The sequence below is a fragment of the Antechinus flavipes genome, chromosome 4 (genome assembly GCF_016432865.1).
Source record: "Antechinus flavipes isolate AdamAnt ecotype Samford, QLD, Australia chromosome 4, AdamAnt_v2, whole genome shotgun sequence".
NCBI lineage: Eukaryota > Metazoa > Chordata > Mammalia > Dasyuromorphia > Dasyuridae > Antechinus > Antechinus flavipes.
Genome location: NC_067401.1, coordinates 463,336,906 through 463,355,821, shown reverse-complemented (window position 1 = coordinate 463,355,821; position 18,916 = coordinate 463,336,906). Strand labels below are relative to the sequence as shown.

Here is an 18,916-nt window from a genome sequence, read left to right as displayed (position 1 = left end):
CGGCAGCAGAGGGAGGCGTCGGCCCTACACCAGTGGCCAGTGCTCGTGGCCCGCTTTGTGTCGGTGGCCAGTCTAGCAAACGCGCTTATTCAGAGAGAAGCTCTGCCCAAAGAGTCCTTCCAGCCACTGAGGAGGAGCCCGCTACCCATTCCACTTTGGGAGATGTGTCTGCCCTGGCCTGAAGCTTTCCCACTGCTCCCTGCCTTTCCCTGCCTCCTGGGCCTCTGGTCCCTCCTCCACACTACCGGCCTTGAGACTCAAAGCTGTGTGACTGCCCGCACCCCCAACCCCAAATCATCCTCAGCCAAAACCACAGCTTGCGACAGTCTTGTGTGAGGGACTCAGGTCCTTCTCGAGTCCCTTCGGTTCACTCATGTCCAGGATGGCCAACAAGACTGGGGCTGAGCTTTGATCAGGATGGAGCAGGAAGAGATCCCTACCTCCTTGTTCTGGAAACCACTGTCCCGGTGCAGTGCGAGGTTATCTAGGTTTGAGATTTTGTTTTGTGGTGATCACAGCATATTGCTGCTTCACACTGAGCTTGCAGTCCACTGAAACTCTGAGATCTTTAATTATCTAGCCATATATTTTATATGTGTATATACATTCTATGTTTTATATATTTCAATGAAGTAATAGTGAATCACTTAACACAGTGCTTGGCACACGGTAGGGACCACAAAAAATGCTCATTCCCTTACTCACATACACATATAAAGATTTAAGAAAGGGAGAAATCATGATGAACCAGCAATATCAATCCTGATAATAATATGTGGGTTAAGTTTTTTAAAAAAAAAAATGGCTTTCGATACATTAAATGGGAAAGTCGGTGATCCCCGCCAGCCTGTCCCCCTCAAAAACAAGCATGAGTTTGATGTTATCTGTTTCTTCATCTAGGAATCAGATTTAATTTGTGATATTATTTAGTTCTCTAAAACTGGGAAAAAAATATATAATTCCACCCAAGTAGATCATTATGTGTTTTATTAAACCTCCATATAGAAAAACTCCACTTAGTATAAAAAATTGTGCTACAGAATAATAAATCAGGATCCTCTTACATACAAGCTTTCATAAAAGAGTCATGAAGAAATGTATTATTTACATTGAGATTATCTGCTGGTGTGTGTAGTAAAGTTTAAATTAGATGCAAGAAATTTTATCTCGAAGTGCACCTGCCTGGTTCCGTGAGCCATCCTCAACTGGTATTTGCTAGGCAGATTGGTTTACAAACATTTCTTCTGTCCCTTTAAATAAAACAGATGTCGAATTTGGTGTTCATACTGAATGCATTTCTTCCTAATGCCTGTGGGATATAAAAGATGATTAAGTCATCAGACGCTGGGGTCTAAATTAACATATGCATACCACACTTGAGCTACGAAATGATGGAGCGGCCATTTCCAGATATTAAAAATAGCGTTTACAAGCCGGCAGGAGCACTTCAAGGATGGCTTTGGCAACCCGACATTTTTCTCATACCTCGGAAAATTCAATTCCGGCCTGATCCTTGCTTATATTTTGCTTATATTTATTTGTATTTTTGTTTGTTTGCTTATATTTGAGTCAGCTCGAGGATCTGGGAGCGCAATCGCAAATTACTTTTGCTTAATTAGGATGGTCAATGTTTATCTTATGATGTGGCCCTCTTCACCTTACACTGATGGGAAAAAAAGCCTGAACAAACATGGATCTTGAAGCGAAAGCCTCTCTAAATCCCAAAGTCCCCGACTAAGAACACCAACCCCATGAGTCCCCAAAGTGGAAACAAGGAGACTCCAGCAGATGTTTTGGCTGAGGCTGTGCGGTCACCCCAGTTTTTCCAAGTCACTGTGTGTCCCAGCAGGAGTTCTGGTGAGCAGAAGGCTTCTTGGGGACACAGCACTAAAGCGCACAGCACCCAGAGAGCTTGTGACTGAAGGCAACCTTGAACAAAGAGGATGATGGAATATGGTCAAAGGAGGATAAACCATTCTCCAAAAGATGGCAAACTATTAACCTTCTGAAAGACTAGTCCAGATTACCGTGAGAGAAACGCAAATCAAAACAAGGCTGAATCGCGTGTGAAATGATCAAGGACAAAAAGAGATGGGAAAAGAGCATTCTGGAAAGCACTTTGAAATTATGTTAATGAATAGAGATGCTGCCGCTAAGGCAACGCCTTAGGGAGATCAAAGAGAAAAAAAAGGCCCATATTTGCCAAAAATACTCATTACAGCATCTTTTGTGGTTGCAAAAATTGGAACCAAAGGTAGGGACCCACTGACTGAGGAACAGCTAAACAAGCTGGGATACAAGGAGGTCACAGCCTAAGGAGCTAGCATAATTGTGACATAAAGAAAGGCGAGTACAAGCAATTCAGAGAAACCCAGAGAGAGCTCCTAAAGTAATGCAGAGAGAAGCCAGTTAGCGGCACCCATTAAGCCTCTGTATTAGTACCAGGTAAATGTTGAGCACTGTCAGGGATTAAAGGGCACGGAAGGAGAAGTGGGTGTGAGGAGGCCAGAACAAGGACCAGGCCAGGTTATGGAGGACCCTCAGGCCAAATAAGGGTATTTTTATTTGATTAGGGCGTAACTGAAGGGAGCAAAACCAGAAGGGGGTAGGCAGCTGAAGGTAAATAGAAGGAACAACAATCAGTGCAACAATTATGGTGACCAAGATTGGCCCCAAAGAAGTGGAGAACACTGCGTCCTTTCCTTTCCACCTTGACTTTGTGGTACTTCTTTAAGCTCCCCCAAATCAAAATCAACAGGACGGGGCCACAAAAGGCATCTCTTTGCCAGCTCCCTCTGAGAACTGCTCACATGATCTGGAGGAGTCAGGAGGACCACAAGCGTGAGGATAGAAGTGACAGGAGTCCCAGCCCCTCAGCCGCCCACCTCAAGGAGGAAAGGGGCTGATGGCAAGAAGCTCGACAATGAGAATGGTCCCGCCATTTTGGCTTCTTGTGTTATGTCAGCAGGGGAGGACTTCCCTTCACTCCGACTTTTCTTTGGGACTCATTCATTCAGTCCGTGTGAACCATCTGGTGAAAATTTGGGGAGATGCGATCTGCTGACTGCAGGCACCCCTTCCCTCAAACACAACTTCAGTGCTCGCCTTGGTGTTTCCCTTCCTTCCCTCACACAAGGAGATGACTTCCCATGCTCGCCCATTCTCCTGTGCACTCTGACCTCCAGTCCCACTCCTCCCAACACACACACGAGGGTCCTGATGTGGCCAGCACTCACCAATGCTCCCTTAGCTGATCACAACCTGTCATCCTCTCCCCCTCCCCTGCTCTGTGACCTCCAATCCTTCAACCCCTTAGTTCTCCCCCAGGCCATCACACACTAGCGCCCCTCTTGCTTTCCCCATCTTTTACTCTTGATGAACCAGCTCCAGTGTTGTCAGTTCTCGGGTCCCTTTTCCCCTTATGGCTGAACTTTGTCTGGCTAAGCTTCTGCCTTGGATCACTCCATCACCTGCTGCCCTCACTCCTACATATGTGCTGATGTCACAGTGGGAGAAAAATCATGAAACTGGACTAGATCCACGACAAATTTCTTATAGAACCTCAACCGGGCCCTCATTGTCTCAAGGCAGCCTTTGACGCTACTTCCCTAATCAACTTTCCCACTCAAACCAGGTTTTCCAGATCTTTTTGTTCCCCCCAAAGCCTCCCAGAGTTCTCTCTCCCCTCCCACCCTCTCAGCTGAGACCCTTGTTTCCCACTTCACTGAAGGCAGCAGCTGTTCATCAAGAGCTTTCTCCTTCCTGCCTGTCACCCAGTTGCCTCAATTTCCTCCTTCACTTCTGTCTCAGATGAAGAGCTGAGCCTCTCTTGGCAATGTAAGCCGCTACATGCACGTGATCCCACTCGACGCCTGTACCCTCCCTTCCAATTATCTTCAATTTCTCCCTGCCCACTAGCCATTTCTGTCTCTTACAAAACCCATCATTTGCTCCTTCCATCTCTACTACCGCTCCTCTCTTTGGTGACTGAACTCTAGGAAGGTTGTCTACAATATGACTCTCCACTTCCTTTCCCTTCACTTACTGCCCCACACTTTGGCTTCTTAGCTCATTATTCTTTCCCCAAAGTTGTTACCATCATCGCCAATGGCCTTTTCTCCATCTTCATTCTCCTTGACTTCCCTGCTGCTTTTGATGCTGTCAATCAGTGTCCTGATAGCGCTCTTCTCTCAGTTTTTGGGTTCATTCTACCCTGAGCCTCTCCCTTCTTGTTCTCCTTTGCTGGACCTTTTTCCTGGGCCCTCCTTTCTTTTCCTTCTATTTCCCATGGTGGTCTCCTCTGCTCCCTTCTCTATGCTGCTGGTTCTCTAATCTCCCTATGCAGCCCTAAGCTCTCCCCTATCTTCAGCGGCCAGTTAGAAACTGTGAAGTGGATATCCTTTAGCATCCTAAACTAAAGTTATTTTTGCTTCTAAACCCTCTGCTCTTGGCTAACTTCCATGCTACCGACAAGGCTCAAACTTGAAATAAAATCACGTGTTTGCCTTTCTTTGCATCCCCAGTGCTTAGCACATTGGCTGACACAGTAGGTACGAAAAAATGCTTCTCGCCTCTGGCAATGGGTACAACAGGCTTTCATCTGGGTCTGATAACCTGAAGTCATTTCAGGCAAACCTTCAGTTTGCCCAGTTTCATCAAGAACAGGTCATCTAGACTCAGCTGCAATGTCAGCAGAATCCTGACAAAGATGGGGGGAAGTATGGGGTGACAGTAGTTGGATGAAAAGGATTTGGGGCGTGAGCAGATCATGATCTGGAGATTCGTCAGAAAGTCAATGCCATCTTGGGCCGCATCCCACAAGTGATGGGGTCACAAACAGAGATCGTGGTTCCAAGCAGCCTTCCTCATCTCAGAGCAAAGCGTTCCGATCTAAGCGTCCTGCTTTAGAACATACACTGAGAATAGTGAATGAGCGCAGGATGGCAATGGAGCCTGGGACCTGTCACACAGGGGACGTCCAGCCTGCAGAAGGGAAGCTTGAGGTGGGGAAGAGAGAGCAGGCCCTCAGGACCTGAAGGGCAGTCAGGCAGAAGAGGGACTGAACAAGCCAGAGGCCACACAGCAGAGAGAATTAGAAGGCACGGGTAAAGATCCCGCTTCCTTCAGTGCCAGGAAAAGGGGCTGCCTCCAGGACCACTCCCGGTGAGGATGGCCATCAGTCTGGTGCTTGGTTCTGGGGAGCCTGGAACAGAACTGGTCAGGAAGACTCCAGGGAACCCTTGCAGCCCACTAAGACAAAGGATGCAGCATGGAGTAAGGCAGAGAACTTGGCCTCGGGAAGACACAGGTTCAGGTCCTGTCCCTGACTGTCCGGCCTGGTTGGGCAGCTCACCAGTGAGGCCGCTCTGGCAGAGAATGATCTGAACCTGCCCTGGTGAGGGTCACTTCCTTCCTGGAAGCTGCTTCTCCCACAGAAGTCCCTGTCCCCGCAGGAAACAATCATCCCTGAAGACAAGGTGGTGACAGAGAGTCCAGCCTCCCCTAGGGCAGCGGGCTGGCCGCTGGCCCTCTCTGGCCAGACCAAGGAGCGCCCCCTGCCACCTGCTGCCATGGCCCTGACTGGGCATGGCGCTCGGCTGGCCACCATGGTTATGTGACCCTGACTAAAGTTTTGCTTTTCCCCCCAGAGTGTCTGTGCAGTCAGGGCGTGGTTAAGTGCTGCTGTTAAGGTTAAGGGGCAGTGACTGAATTTGGGCCCAGCAGAACAGATATTCCTCTGCATCGAGGGTTCTTAGTCTGGCATCTGTGAACTTTTTTTTTTCTTTAAGCATTTTGATATCTATTCCAATGTAACTGTTTTCATTTGTAATTCTATGGATTGTATTTTATTCATTTAAAGAAAGTGTTCTGAGGAAGGGTTCATATATATCACTAAGCTTCTAGAGAGGTCTGGGACACAAGAAAAGGGGTGAGAACCCCAGCTAAACGTGAGAGTCATAGAAATTACTTTCTAAGAAAGTTTCCATTTCCTGTAATTTGCTTTATAAACTTTTTAAGTGACATTCATCTTTCTAGTTAGAGACAGATATTTCCCTACCACATTAACAAACGCTGCTGAATTCTGCCTCAAGCTTGGATTGGAGGTCAGACAGGTCTGTGGTAGGTGGAGCTGAAACGTGGCCCTCACATCTACTGCCTATGTATTATATAGGCTTTATGGTCTGTCTGCCAGCTTTAGGTAAAAATAAAGCACCATTCAGAACCCAGCTTCAAAGAGGTTATTCATTAGTGGAAAAAAAAAATTAATTATATGACTGAAGCCAAGTGAATAGCTTTTGGGAGCTGTGCTACTTCTAACTATTATAAGGCATTAAAAGATAGACTCCTTTGTTTAATCTCCTTGCTGCTTCTTACAGGACACTACAAGATACCCATTTTTGCCAGTTGATTTGACTGACAGCTCACACCTGACAAGTAACCTGGCAGTCCTGGGCTAGCAGCTCACAACTAAGATTTTTGTTACAATTCCAGTATCCCTTTATAATTATTCATGAGAAAGTTGCCATCTCTGAAACTGGTTGGTGTTTCTCAAAGCTATTCTTTCTCTTTCTGCTTGAGATTTGCTCCTACCATAATTTCTTACATCGACCTCAATAGAATAGCATTAGCTCAATTAAAAGACAAAACCTGTATTTTCTGATAAAATAAAAATAATATAAACAATTTTCCCACTTAAACCAAAGAGAAGAAAACTTTTCATTATTCAGCCACAAAAGCAAAAAAAAAAAAAAATTTACCTCAGTTAATAATGGACTTGAGGAATTCATAGCTGTTGAGATGACCAAAATCTGTGGGGGAAAAGAATTTTACGTGATTTAAAAATGACTTGTCAAAAATGAGAAGTAAACATTTTCAATTAAATCAAATGACAATTAAAATAAAGAACCTACAACACTAAGTTTGATAAAGGTGAACTCCGGAGTAGTAGTAATGACAGGATACAGCTTCTAGGGGAAATATAGGAGTAATCCTGAGGTTCTTCTGACCTTATCGAGTGCTATTGTTCTAACAATCTGTCTGTCAATGATCCTAAATTCTCCTGGCCTTAAGAATCTAATAATATAGTTTGTATTTCTTTCCCTAGACTTTAGGGAAGATATAGCAGTAATCCTGAGGTCTCCTGACCTTAAAGTGCTCTTGTTCTAACAATCTGTCTGTTGATGATCCTAAAGTCTCCTGGCCTTAGGATAGTCCTACAAATATTGCTGACTGTCAGATAATCTCTGGGTCATTGATAACCAAGTTCCTGAGACAATAGTGAATAGACTACCCCTCAAACCTACCTGTAAGCTATAAAATTAGCATATCAGTGACATGAAGAATCAGATTTCTCTGTCTTTTCCTATAAATTTATCTTCTTGCTAAATCCTTTTGGAACTTAGCCTGCTTCAATTGGCATCACAATCACAATAAACTTTGTTCCTTGATTAGGAGATGGGTTCAAGCCTGCAAATTCTTTTGGAACACTTTGCAACACCAATCTGTAACCCCAAACTTTTGGTTTGCCCTTTTGAACCCCAACATTATATGAATTAATAAGCTTTTATTAAGTGCCTCCTAAGTTCCACACACTATGGTAAGTGTTGGGGATATAAGGAAAGCTCAAACCATTCCTGACTTAAAAAGGAGCTGAAGTGAGTTGTTTACATTTTAGCCTGTAAGCTAAAATGCTACTTATGGCAGCTTCTGTTCCATAGATGATGTATCACAGTCACTTTAAAATATGACAAAAATCAGTGTTTGGTTGGACTTTTACCTTTTGGGAGGTTAAGATTTTAATTCACACTTGAAATGAGAAAAGATGCCTTTTTAAGTAATGGTATGAAACAACTTTGGGCTGATTTAGCCTCATAGAGGAAGATCTTAATTCAACGATTTAATAAATTTTGTTTCGGCTTACTGACTAATTGAACCATGGGAGGAATAACTAACTGGTATGGCTAAGCCTGCCTAAACAGAGTTTTGTAATGGGAACTGATAGCTAAACAAACACAGCTTTGCATAGCCATGGCAAAGCTGTTTAGAAATTTTACTGTTGGTGAAGGCAGATGATGCTTTCGGAAAGTTAGGCTTAACAATGCCAAAAATACAGCCATTCTCAGTTGTGTCTCTACTTTCTACTGCATCATCCCTGAATTTAATCTAAACGTGATTGATGTGAAAATTCTGATTTTCCTTTGGGATGCTTTCCCTCCTCCCTCCCCTGCCACCTTATGATTTGAATAAAACCAAAAATTTTCCCTCATTGTGAGGTCAGAAATCAACCCAATGGCTTCTCCATTTCTCTCCTTACTATTAATTACTATGCAACCCGTTTCCATTTCTCTCCTTACTATTAATTACTATGCAACCCACCAGTTTAATTATGTTCTTTTCACAGATATATAAACCACCTATTCCAAAAACTTGTCTAATCTTTTAAAGTTTTTTTTTTTTTGGGGGGGGGGAGGAGGAAAGAACAGAAGGTAGGGACAGAGAGAGGGCAAGTTCTAGTACTCTATAACATTTACAGAGCTAAAACAGGAAAAAAAATGTTCACCTGTCGAGTGATATAAAACCAATCTTCTCCTAAATGTAGCAGAATAATTTTCTCCACCTCAAGCACAGTTAAAGCTTTCGGTCTATTCATTACTGTCTTTTTATAGTATTTTTATTTAATAAAACCTATTAAGACTACCATACAAATCTCTTTACTTATGCTTTTATCTTTTAACTGATCAATTTTTATATTGCTGACATCCCTTCCTGCCCGTCTGCTCATTTAAACATTCATAGTATGTGAGATATGTCTCTGGAGAAAATGTCGGTAAAATTTGTTAGAGCTGGCAAATGTGTGTGAGTCAGTGATAGCACATGACGAAATGCTTCTCCCAGAATCAAATTTGTTTCTGTAGTAAGCAGAACTGTTTAAATGTTATTTATTTTTATGTTTCAAAGAAAATATATTGTGAAGTGCTGCATTGATTTAATACGCAACAATGTCTGTGTACACGCTGGAGAAGGAGAATTTATGAAACCTTTGCACAAGTCCTTTAATTGAATTTTCCAAATCTCTCACCACACACAAATAATCAATACCTTCTGCAGAGAAAACCAGTCAGAATTATTACAGTCTTTCTTTTCCATTTCGTTGTCATCAGCACATACAGAGCACCTGGATATCTGCAATGTCTGCGGAGTACTTTGTTTAGGCCTCTCCTGCACGTAATTGTTGCTAAGTGATTCTAATCCAATGCTATTTCTAAAAATTATTTACTCATTATTTAAATGATCAAATGACGTTCCTTTTAGAGCAATTATTGACCAGAAATTATTGAGGAGCCGCTGAATATTAATGTACAGTTTAAGTAGTTCATTAAAACCCTGGGCAAGTGGAAAGTAGTCATTTTTAAAATAATCTGTACATCTGTTACAAAAACATTGGTAAACAGAGTACGAGTCAGAAGCTGAACCATCGCCCCTGGGCATCGGGTTCAGGCCATCAGATGTGCATGAATGTATACTGAAGGGTCAGAAAAAGAAGACTTTCATTTCTCCTCTCCAAGAACACTTGACTATAATGGTATTAGAGCAGGGCATTTTTTTTTTTTTTTTGTGGTTACTTCTCCAAAATTCATCTTGAAAACTTCAAAACAAGGCTTTTTTCAACTGAAGCACATCTTTGGAAAAAGATGTAGACTAATGTACACATAAAAAAGAAACAAAGAGTCATCTTATGGGAATAAAAGTGTAGCTCGGAGGCTGATTTTTTTCCCCTGAAGAAGGCTCTGAGTGGGAGAGAGTCACACATTTTTAAGTTAAAGGGGGAAAAAAAACCTACTCCAGTGGGTGGTGGAAAGAAAAGGCAATATTCAGTCTACAGTATAGCTGGAGAATAATGGAAGAATTTGGACATTTAAAAATCCTTCAACCAACTAAGCCTCTCTTTACAATGTAAAAAGAACAAAGTCAAATGTAAAAAAAAAAAAAATAAGACATTTAGGTTCTGACAAATTTTTTTCAAACCGAGATCTAGAAATTCTAAAATATTTTCCATAATAAACAGCTGAAACAGTTTTTTTTGAGAATACTGTTCTCAGAACATAAAGTTTGGCCTTCCATTTTCATTTAAGATATGCATATTCTAACCTACACATTTCTTTTCAGAACAGATAAAATGTGTTTTGGACTGAAGCTGATGGTCTAGATTTCATCTCTTGGCAAACGCTGTGCAATGTGCTTACACTCTCATCAAAAACATTTTGTTTACTCTAAGTGCTAGTCATGGACAAACAATGAAGCCCTTTTTTATGTCCTTAACAAAAAAATGAATATATCCAAGCAGAAAAATGCTGCCCATTGACTGAGGAATGTTTTGTATCGAGTTGTTTTAAGTAGAGGCTGTTTATGTAAAGTAAATAAATTTCATGCCTTACCATGTGATGATAATGTGACATTCCATCTGTAGCAACCCACAGAATAGGCCTAGGTTTTAAATCTTCAGCATAACTAATTAAAAATAATTATGAAAATCCACATCCAAATCCCAACAGTCAAAGAACCTTTCATTCCTCTGTTTACCAAATAGCCACAAAGTTAACATTCTTAGGGAATATGGAGTCAGGAGTACTTCCTACTGTAGTTGGCAAAAACAAAGAAATGATCCTTCTTTGATAACAGTTTCTATTTGGAAATGAAATCCATTCTGTGCACTCCACATGCAATTCTCACGAAACTGAATTCATTTGGTTATAATTCTTCACAGCACTTAGAAGATTCACATTTCCTTTGTCCAATTATATATACTTTGTTCATATGAACTAAGAAGTACCAACTTATCTGAAACATAATTTCATAATTTTCTTCTTATTGCTCATATGGGAATTGCAAATCAGTAATGAAATGGATAAGTAAATAAGTGACATGAAAACCCAAAGTTGAGGGCCAGAGGCAGGAATTCTCCTGATGCTGGTAATTCCACAAATGTTTTACAAGCATCCATAAATCCGTGAAAATTCTACCCTTGTTGGATTGTCTCTGAATAGTGAAAATAACCATGTGTTTATTTGGGGCTTCACAATTATGTTAAATGGCAAAACCCCTTATGTCTTGTGAAGCTAATTTTTATAATTCCCAATACTAGTAAGTCTTCCAAAAAACAAGCTGGTATTTCTTCATATAACTCTTGAAATCTTTAATGGCATAGTACAGAAAAGAGATATCAAAGGAAAAAAAAAAAATATATATATATATAAAGAAAAAGCTGGAAGCTGATGCTTTCTGAATCTGAGTTAAAACTGTTTCTTTTCTTCAGGTCTGCTGATGTCTGAGAGCACAGAGAAACACTGTGACTCCTTCACCAACAGCGTTCAGAAAAGCATAAACTCCTTGTGTCCCCTCTGGCCAGAGCACCAACAAAGTAAGTCAGAAAGACTTCTAAAGCATTTATTTAACTGTATTACCTCAGATATAACCCACTGAACAAAACAAAGCTGACCTCTGGGGGGTGGGAGGGAACATTTTCAAAAATATCTGAAAACTGAGAGGCTGCAGATTTCAATGCAGGCAAAAGAAGGTACTCTTCTCTTAGAACCCCAAAGGTTCTGAAGGGGAGGCCTGTAGGATGAGATCTCGATACGGTGGCTCATTGTAAGCACACGCCAAATCCATGCTGAGAAGTTTTTAATTCTGTCTCAGATCGCCAGATCTTTGTAGTGTTCTAGGGGTGGAAGTGGGTGAGGGGAAGTTATTTATATGTGTGAAAATGCCCTCCACAAATGCAGGCAGTCTTAGATTAAATATTCAGAGTGTTTAACTTGCCTTTGGCCACAAAATCTGCAACAACAAGGTGAGAGCTGAACCCAGGACTTCCTGGGTCAAAGACCAGCATATTGACAAGTGAACAAGTAGGGCAGCTCTGTCTCACGTTTAAGTGAGTGATATTATCACTTAACGTACTAGCAAACAGGCTCAAGCTAACTGGAAATGGACTAATTCATCAAAGATATTAAACCACCAAAAAAAAAAAAAAGAAAAAGAAAAACCACTGGAGATGATGTGAGATCACAGGGGATAGACATTAGCCAGGAAAACCCACATTTGTGCCTCAGGGGCATGGTGCATAGGCAGGAGCACTCCGCAGATGGATCGTCAGCAAGGATTTTTAAATTTCCCAACACTGGTTACAAGTGACTTTGTGGATCCCCTCTCTGCTAGCGATGCCCACCAAATGCCAATGGCCTGCTGGGTGGCCCAACTGACATTACAAACGGGACCTAAGAGGATTGTCTGAGAGGGAGTTCTCAGGCCACAGAATCTCTATGGTGTCCCATGTGAAGTTCAGTCTTTCCCAAGATCCCAAAGGATTCTGGGGAATGACTGTTCCCTCTGCCTCTAGTGATTCTGGGATGCTATCATACAGGAGAAAGGACAAGTAGTCTTACCTCTTGGTAATGTTTTCTTTCCCTGCTGGTTCCATTTTCTTGCTTTCATCACTGAAAAAAAAAATCATCTTTCCAAGTTAATATCCACCAGCTCTCATGCATCCTTACACAGAAAGAGTAGATTTTTCAGGGAAAAAAAAAAAAAGAAATCATGGAGAATCACAGGCAGAAGATCTAAGATATAGAATTTTAATACACATAATTTCTGGGATTTGGGTCCCAGATCTCTGGGGCTTGGAACACAATAACATGGGAGATATGGTCTGAGGGATTAGTGTTTTACGAATCCTCCTTGGATAAAGAAGAGCTGCAAATTCTTTCGAACACCAAGAGGAAATTAAGGCTATTGGGACACCAAGAAACTGACTAAACAATTATTTCTATTAACTGCATATTTGATATTTCAGACAGAAAAAAACATCACCAGCACTGAAATTCTTTCATGGAACCCATCATCCTGTGGGATGATAATAGTAAGGGGCAATGCACCTTAAGGTTTGCAGTCTGCTTTCTATTCCTTATTTTCCTTAGTCCTCAGAACATGCCATGAGACGAGTTTCACACTCCCAATATCTCAAACAGGGAAAGTGAGTCTCACCAATCTTCCGTGACCCAAAGACAGCATCAAGGGCTCTTGCAGTGCTCTTTCTTAACACTTTTGTGATTGCACCCACTCCACAAGAAATGGCCTTCACAATCTACAATTCTAAGACTGATTTTTTTCCGTTTTGCTCTTTGGAAATGCCATATCTCTCCTGAGGAAGTAATTAAGCATCTCCCTCTCATTTTAACTGGAGCCACAGTATTCTTGCATCACTGAGAATTACACCAATGGCATCAAGACATATTTGGGCATATTTAAGAATTTTATGAGATTAGAAAATATGAAATCCTTCCCCAGATGGCTAATTAGAGAGGGGTTATCTCCCTTTGCACAAACTGCAAAGCTTAAGAAACAATCTGGAAAAGAGAAGAAAGTGGATCCCCTCTACTTCTGCTCACGAAAATTCCACAATGATCATTTACTCAGTTGTCTTGTTTTCTGCAATTCGCTTCTCAAGTCCAATGATGTACAAGAAACACCGATGAGATTTTCCAGCTCTGGCTGGCCCATCAAGGTCTAAAATAAAAGGGGAAAAATGGCAAAATTCAGTTACTAAGAGCCTACGGGCCTACTTATCACTATCACATCTGGTGAACATAGTACAGTGTTCTGTCTGACCAAACAAAATATCCCATTGTCATTTTCTTCATATGAATTCATAAACTCTTCAATGTTAAAGAAGGAGACATCCAAAAAGCTGATAATGTCCCGTGCACAGCAGTGCTTTAGGGGGAATCCACTGATCGGTCATGGAGACCTTCTGCTCTGAAGGAGGCAGGGCCTCCCTGGAGCTCACAGCACTGACAGAATTACAGAACTGCTTTAAAAAGCACTTAATATTGCAAAGTACAAGGGGACATATAAAGTCAGTTATTATGGTATCTCTATCCATATGGTATTTACTAGTGAGATACAATACATATACAAATAACTCTAATTGGAAAATGTATCATGTATTACAATTGAATAAAAGGAAGACAAGACAAAGGTCAGGAGAAGGAAAGATCAGAAAACCTAAAAGTAGTTAAATTCAAGTTATCAAAAAGTTAATTTTTTGGGGAAAACCCCAGGAAATAAAAATATTAAGTTTAACAGAATTGTTTACAAATCAAGTTAAAATAAAATACAGTTATCATCAAATATCATGCAATGTACTCTCCTTTCCAAAACTCTCTGCTAGATTGAGTTCTCTTTTATGATCCCATGTAAGAAAAATTTCTGCTCCTAGTATCAAGATTAAAATAAAACATGAGGGAACGATAACCAATAAAATGACAAACCTGTAAGTGTTTTAAACTTTGCCATGTTTCCATGAATTTTTCTAAGGATTTGTCAATTGTATAGAGTAATATCATGATGCTAGAAAAGGAAAAAACAAAAACAAAAAATTATACCAAGTAGGAGTATATAGTTAAACATCTTAAGTCATTTTCACATCTCTTAACATTCCTTGGTCTTTAGAAATGACATGAGATTTAGCTTCCTAGCTTTTCTACAACCTCCCCCAAATTCAAGTTTCTTTACTCCTCAGCACCCATCCTTTTTTGGAGAACCCAGGCAAAAAGCTGCTAGTTTATAATGTACCAACTTTAGCTGACGGTGCAATGGGGAGGGAGCTGGAACTGGAATGAGGAAGACCTGAGTTCAAATTCAGCCCCAGACACTTATCTTTGTCTTTCTTAGTAGACCACCCCTCTATCATCTCTCTTTGCTAGCAGACTGCCCCTCTACCATCTCTTTCCTTAAGGCGGCCCTGCCTTCGAATGGGGACAAAACAAGCAACGCAAGCCCCAAACAGGGTAAAAAGCACATAATTAGCACAGGCAGGCCCCCTGGAATGAAGAATGACGCTTGCTCTACAAGGCTGGCGCACAAGAGACCCTCGATTCGTGCCTGTGGACAGAAACTGACATTTTCTGATGACACAACACAAGAATCAGCCTTGGTTAGAGACGGCAAACACTGCAAAGGGAGACTGAGGCCTTTCAAAGGGCCTCTGAACATCCGAGGGCGAGGGAGGTTCTCCCTTTCCGATTCTGTGCCCTAAGGTGTCAATGAGGACACAACCTGGGATTCCCCCCACCTCATGGAATGGCTCTTCCCTCACCACCCATGTTCTGATCAACCTCCTTCCTCAAGGCATCTTTACAACACAACAACGCTAGCCCCTTGCGTACAAAACCGAGATGAATCTTGGCCAGTGATTACATGTCGAACATAAATGTATTACCTACCTATGTAAAATGGCTTACATAACTAATACATTCCTACCAAGGTTTATGTGGTTTTGTCAGAAAAGCGGTATCTTTTTTAGACGACAAAAGGAACTTGATCTCACCAGAAATAAGGATTTAAAAATGAGTCTTTTGGAAAATGCAAAGTCACCATGATTATGTTTTCTGCAGCAGCAGATGGTACCAGCGGAGGAAATGCCAATGGTAGTGTATTATATAGTTTCCTCTCAGAACATAAAGTGTATGGAAGATCACATAAAATATTAGTGTGTAGGTGTTTGTTTATAAATGTGCTTTATTGGCGTGTAACTAAAGGCTTGCCTTTGGAAGAATTTTTAAAAATACAGTGTATGGTACCAGATTTTTCTGGGAAGAGAATCCCGACAGTCCTGCTCTTTTTTAGATTGTTGCTCACTTGGAAACACTACACTTTCAGAACACAAGCACAGCTTCGAGGATCATTTGGTTTTTGTTTACAGTAAAATGAGAATGATTCAATTTTTCTATGAGGACATGGAGATGTGAGAGAATCTGATTATTCAAGTTTTTTTTTTTTTTTTTTTTTTTTTAAAGATTGCATTGTCTAACTATTAGATATCTGAGGAGAAAGTAGGTTATTTTGGGGCTAGATTACCTAGATAATTATATTTGAAATAAATAAATGCATCTCAGAAAAAGAGCCATTAAACTCCTTCAGGCTTTTCTTTTCTTTTCTTTTTTTGCTGAGGCAATTGGGGTTAAGTGACTTGCCTAGGAAGGTAGGTAGGAAGGAAGGATTAAGTGTCTGAGGACAGACTTGAATTCAGGTCCTCCTGACTCCAGGACTGGTGCTCTACCCACTATACCACCTAGTTGCCCCAGGCTTTCATTTTCTTACGTACAAAATGAGGATAAAAATATTTTTGACCTTCTACTATTTATATATGGTCACTAGTAAGTGTTAGAAAAATGTGACATAATTCTTCCCTAAGAACTATATTTAATGTGTTCAAAGACAAAAAAAAATATTAATAGAGGGGATGCATAAGTCTACCTGACACCATCTTCCTTCAGACTCAAGACCCTGAATCCAAGAGCTTGGAGATCCCAATGCTCCTATCCCAGGATCCCAAGCCATCATCCTGGGAAGCACAGGGATGGTCACTGCTCCTGCAGGGGTTACAGCCACACCGACTGCAGACCCACAACACAAAAGTTTAAGCCACTGAAGTTGCTGGCCCGGTCCAATGATCGACATCAGAGACTCCCATGATTTCATCAAAAGAAATGACATGAGACAAGAGGCTAGACCACCTGCTCTGCTGCCGGACACTGAGGACCACGAATCCTTCCTTTCCCTTTGACTTGCAGCTGAAACCTTCCTTCTGTGTTGCCTCTGCCATCATCTCCCTTGTGAGAGCAGGGACAGTCTTTACTTTTCTATTTGTCTTCCCAGGACTGGGAACAGTATTTTATACACAGCAAGAGCTTAATCAGTGTTTACTTCTTTCATCCATTCACTCATTCATGTGGAATATTTATCTTTCTGCCTTGGGAAAGGTGAAGATTCAGGCATCAAACAAGAAAATAAATGCGAAAGTTCTTTATAAAAGACTACAGAATGTAAACACGCCACAGCATTGAAATCTGGGGTTAAGAAATCTCAAAATTATACTATTCCATAAGCTAGGATATAAGTAAATAAAAGCAGAATTCAATTAGCTAGCATATAAATAGAGAATACAATAATAATATTTTTCTTCTCTGAGAGTTAAATTTTATTAAGAAAATATATATTGTCATTTAACATGGCTTAATTGTAATTTGTCCTATTAGGAAATTAATTCTATTAAATTATCACTTCAATAATAACATTCAGTCTTCCCAGAGAAAGAGATAAATGACGTGACTTACTCATCTTTGTCTTCTGCTCGAGGCTGCCCTCTCCTGGGGACTGTGTGGCTCTGATCAGCTTCTACTTGCTCTTTGGGACAATGTAGAAATAAGAAGACACATTTAAGGGAAAGTGTAAGATAAGGTGGAAGTTTCAAACCTTTCTTAAAGAAGCTGGAATTTCTACAGAAAGAAGGCACAGAGTCAATAACTTCTCCGATTGTCATTTGCTTTTTATTTGTGCTCCAAATTGATTTTTTTTTTTCAATCGATACCCAGGATCTTTCCTGTGAAATTTCCACTGGAATATACATTAAAGAAAAAAGTCAAATAGACTTATTAGGAACGCACTCAAACTGACCAGGATTCAGACAACATAATAATTTTCCAGAACAGGAATCTCCAGATTAGCATCAGATGAGGCTTAAGACTTCCTTGAACTACCCTCTGTCCTCATTTTGCCAAACAAGGCCCAAGAAGGTTCAAAGATTCATGCAAAGACAAATAAGACATAAATGGCCCAGCTGGGACATCACGCTGTCCTAGAAGGAAGATCATAATAAGCCTACTTAGAAAATACAGGAAGCCCTCCGGTATATATTTCTTCTCAAATCCCAGTTTTCTCTTAAAGAACAACATGGTTTAGATGAAATTATTTTTAATTTTCAAAAGAGAAATTTGTAATTAAATAAGAGACATACATAATGAATGGCTGTCAAGATTAACCACAGTACAATAATTGACCAAAGGTCAAGCTGCTAGTGAGCTTTTTATTTACTGTATTTTGAAAATTATAAATTTTTTTTCTTTTTAAAATGGCCTCAGGATAAAAATAAAATATAATATTTATTAGAGTATTTCTTCTCTGATAACAATACTTGTAACAGAAAATAAATTAGTTTAACTTCCTTTTAGAAAGGAAAACAAGCCTCTCCAGGCCTTTTTAGCAATGCAGACAAATGAATCCTAGAGACAAAGAACCTCTGTAGAAAAGGCCCGGATTCCTGATTTACAAAATAGTAACAAGGAAGCCATCTTTAGGGATGTGCAGGGGCCATCTTAAGTGCTGGGAGGAGTCACAGGGGCTACAGTGACTCCTTAAGGTAACTTGGACCCATGCCAAGCCCAGGTGTGCAGACTCAATCTGCCGAATGCCTCAAGCATGTGTGAGGGCGCGCTTCAGGGCAGTCGCACTGGGGACCTTGGCGCCTTTGCTGGAGACCACCCATGGATGGCAGCCGTGGCCACTATCACCACAAACATGGCTCATGGCACAAGCTGCCACCTACCTAACATAGGAGTTGCTGGCTGTGAACCAACCCGGGGCCCAGAAATTTTCTTAAAAATAAATTCTAAGTTTGGCTGGAAAGAAGCTCTTAAGAGTTAGAAATCCTGCTAAACAACAGGAGTCATGTCCCACTCCCAACATTTCCCTGGGCAAATAACAAGCCTGTAAGTGCCCATGCTACCTCATCCACCTCACAACCCCCTGGCATCTCATCCACATTTCCCACAAACATATCCAGGGGCTCCACCCCGTCCCCAGGAGCCCCACAACCACTCCTGCCCTCCCAGGACACCGGCGGAGCACCCTGCCTCTCTGCCCGGCCTTTGCCCTCCCCACATGACCAGCAGGTCCTCTTTGGCTGGTATGGTCTGCTGAGGACATCCTTTGCTCCTGGGCTTCATAACTCCTCATTTGGCCGACCATCATTCCTAAGACAAACCATTATCTGTGCGACAGTAACTTTTGGTTCTTTGGA

General features: G+C 41.1%; 1 protein-coding gene across 1 annotated transcript in view; it reads right to left on the bottom strand.

Annotated features, from left to right (window-relative positions):
• Positions 1–970: 970 nt before the first annotated feature.
• Positions 971–18,916, bottom strand: part of ITGB3BP (integrin subunit beta 3 binding protein) — a 45,848-nt gene continuing 27,902 nt past the window's right edge. The window contains exons 4-9 of the mRNA XM_051999520.1: positions 17,175–17,244; positions 14,328–14,406; positions 13,470–13,563; positions 12,444–12,494; positions 6,759–6,809; positions 971–1,309 (exon numbers count right to left, since the gene is read on the bottom strand). Coding sequence (XP_051855480.1) covers positions 6,760–6,809; positions 12,444–12,494; positions 13,470–13,563; positions 14,328–14,406; positions 17,175–17,244 — 344 coding nt within the window. The 3' untranslated portion in view covers positions 971–1,309; position 6,759. The remainder of the gene's footprint in view (positions 1,310–6,758; positions 6,810–12,443; positions 12,495–13,469; positions 13,564–14,327; positions 14,407–17,174; positions 17,245–18,916) is intronic.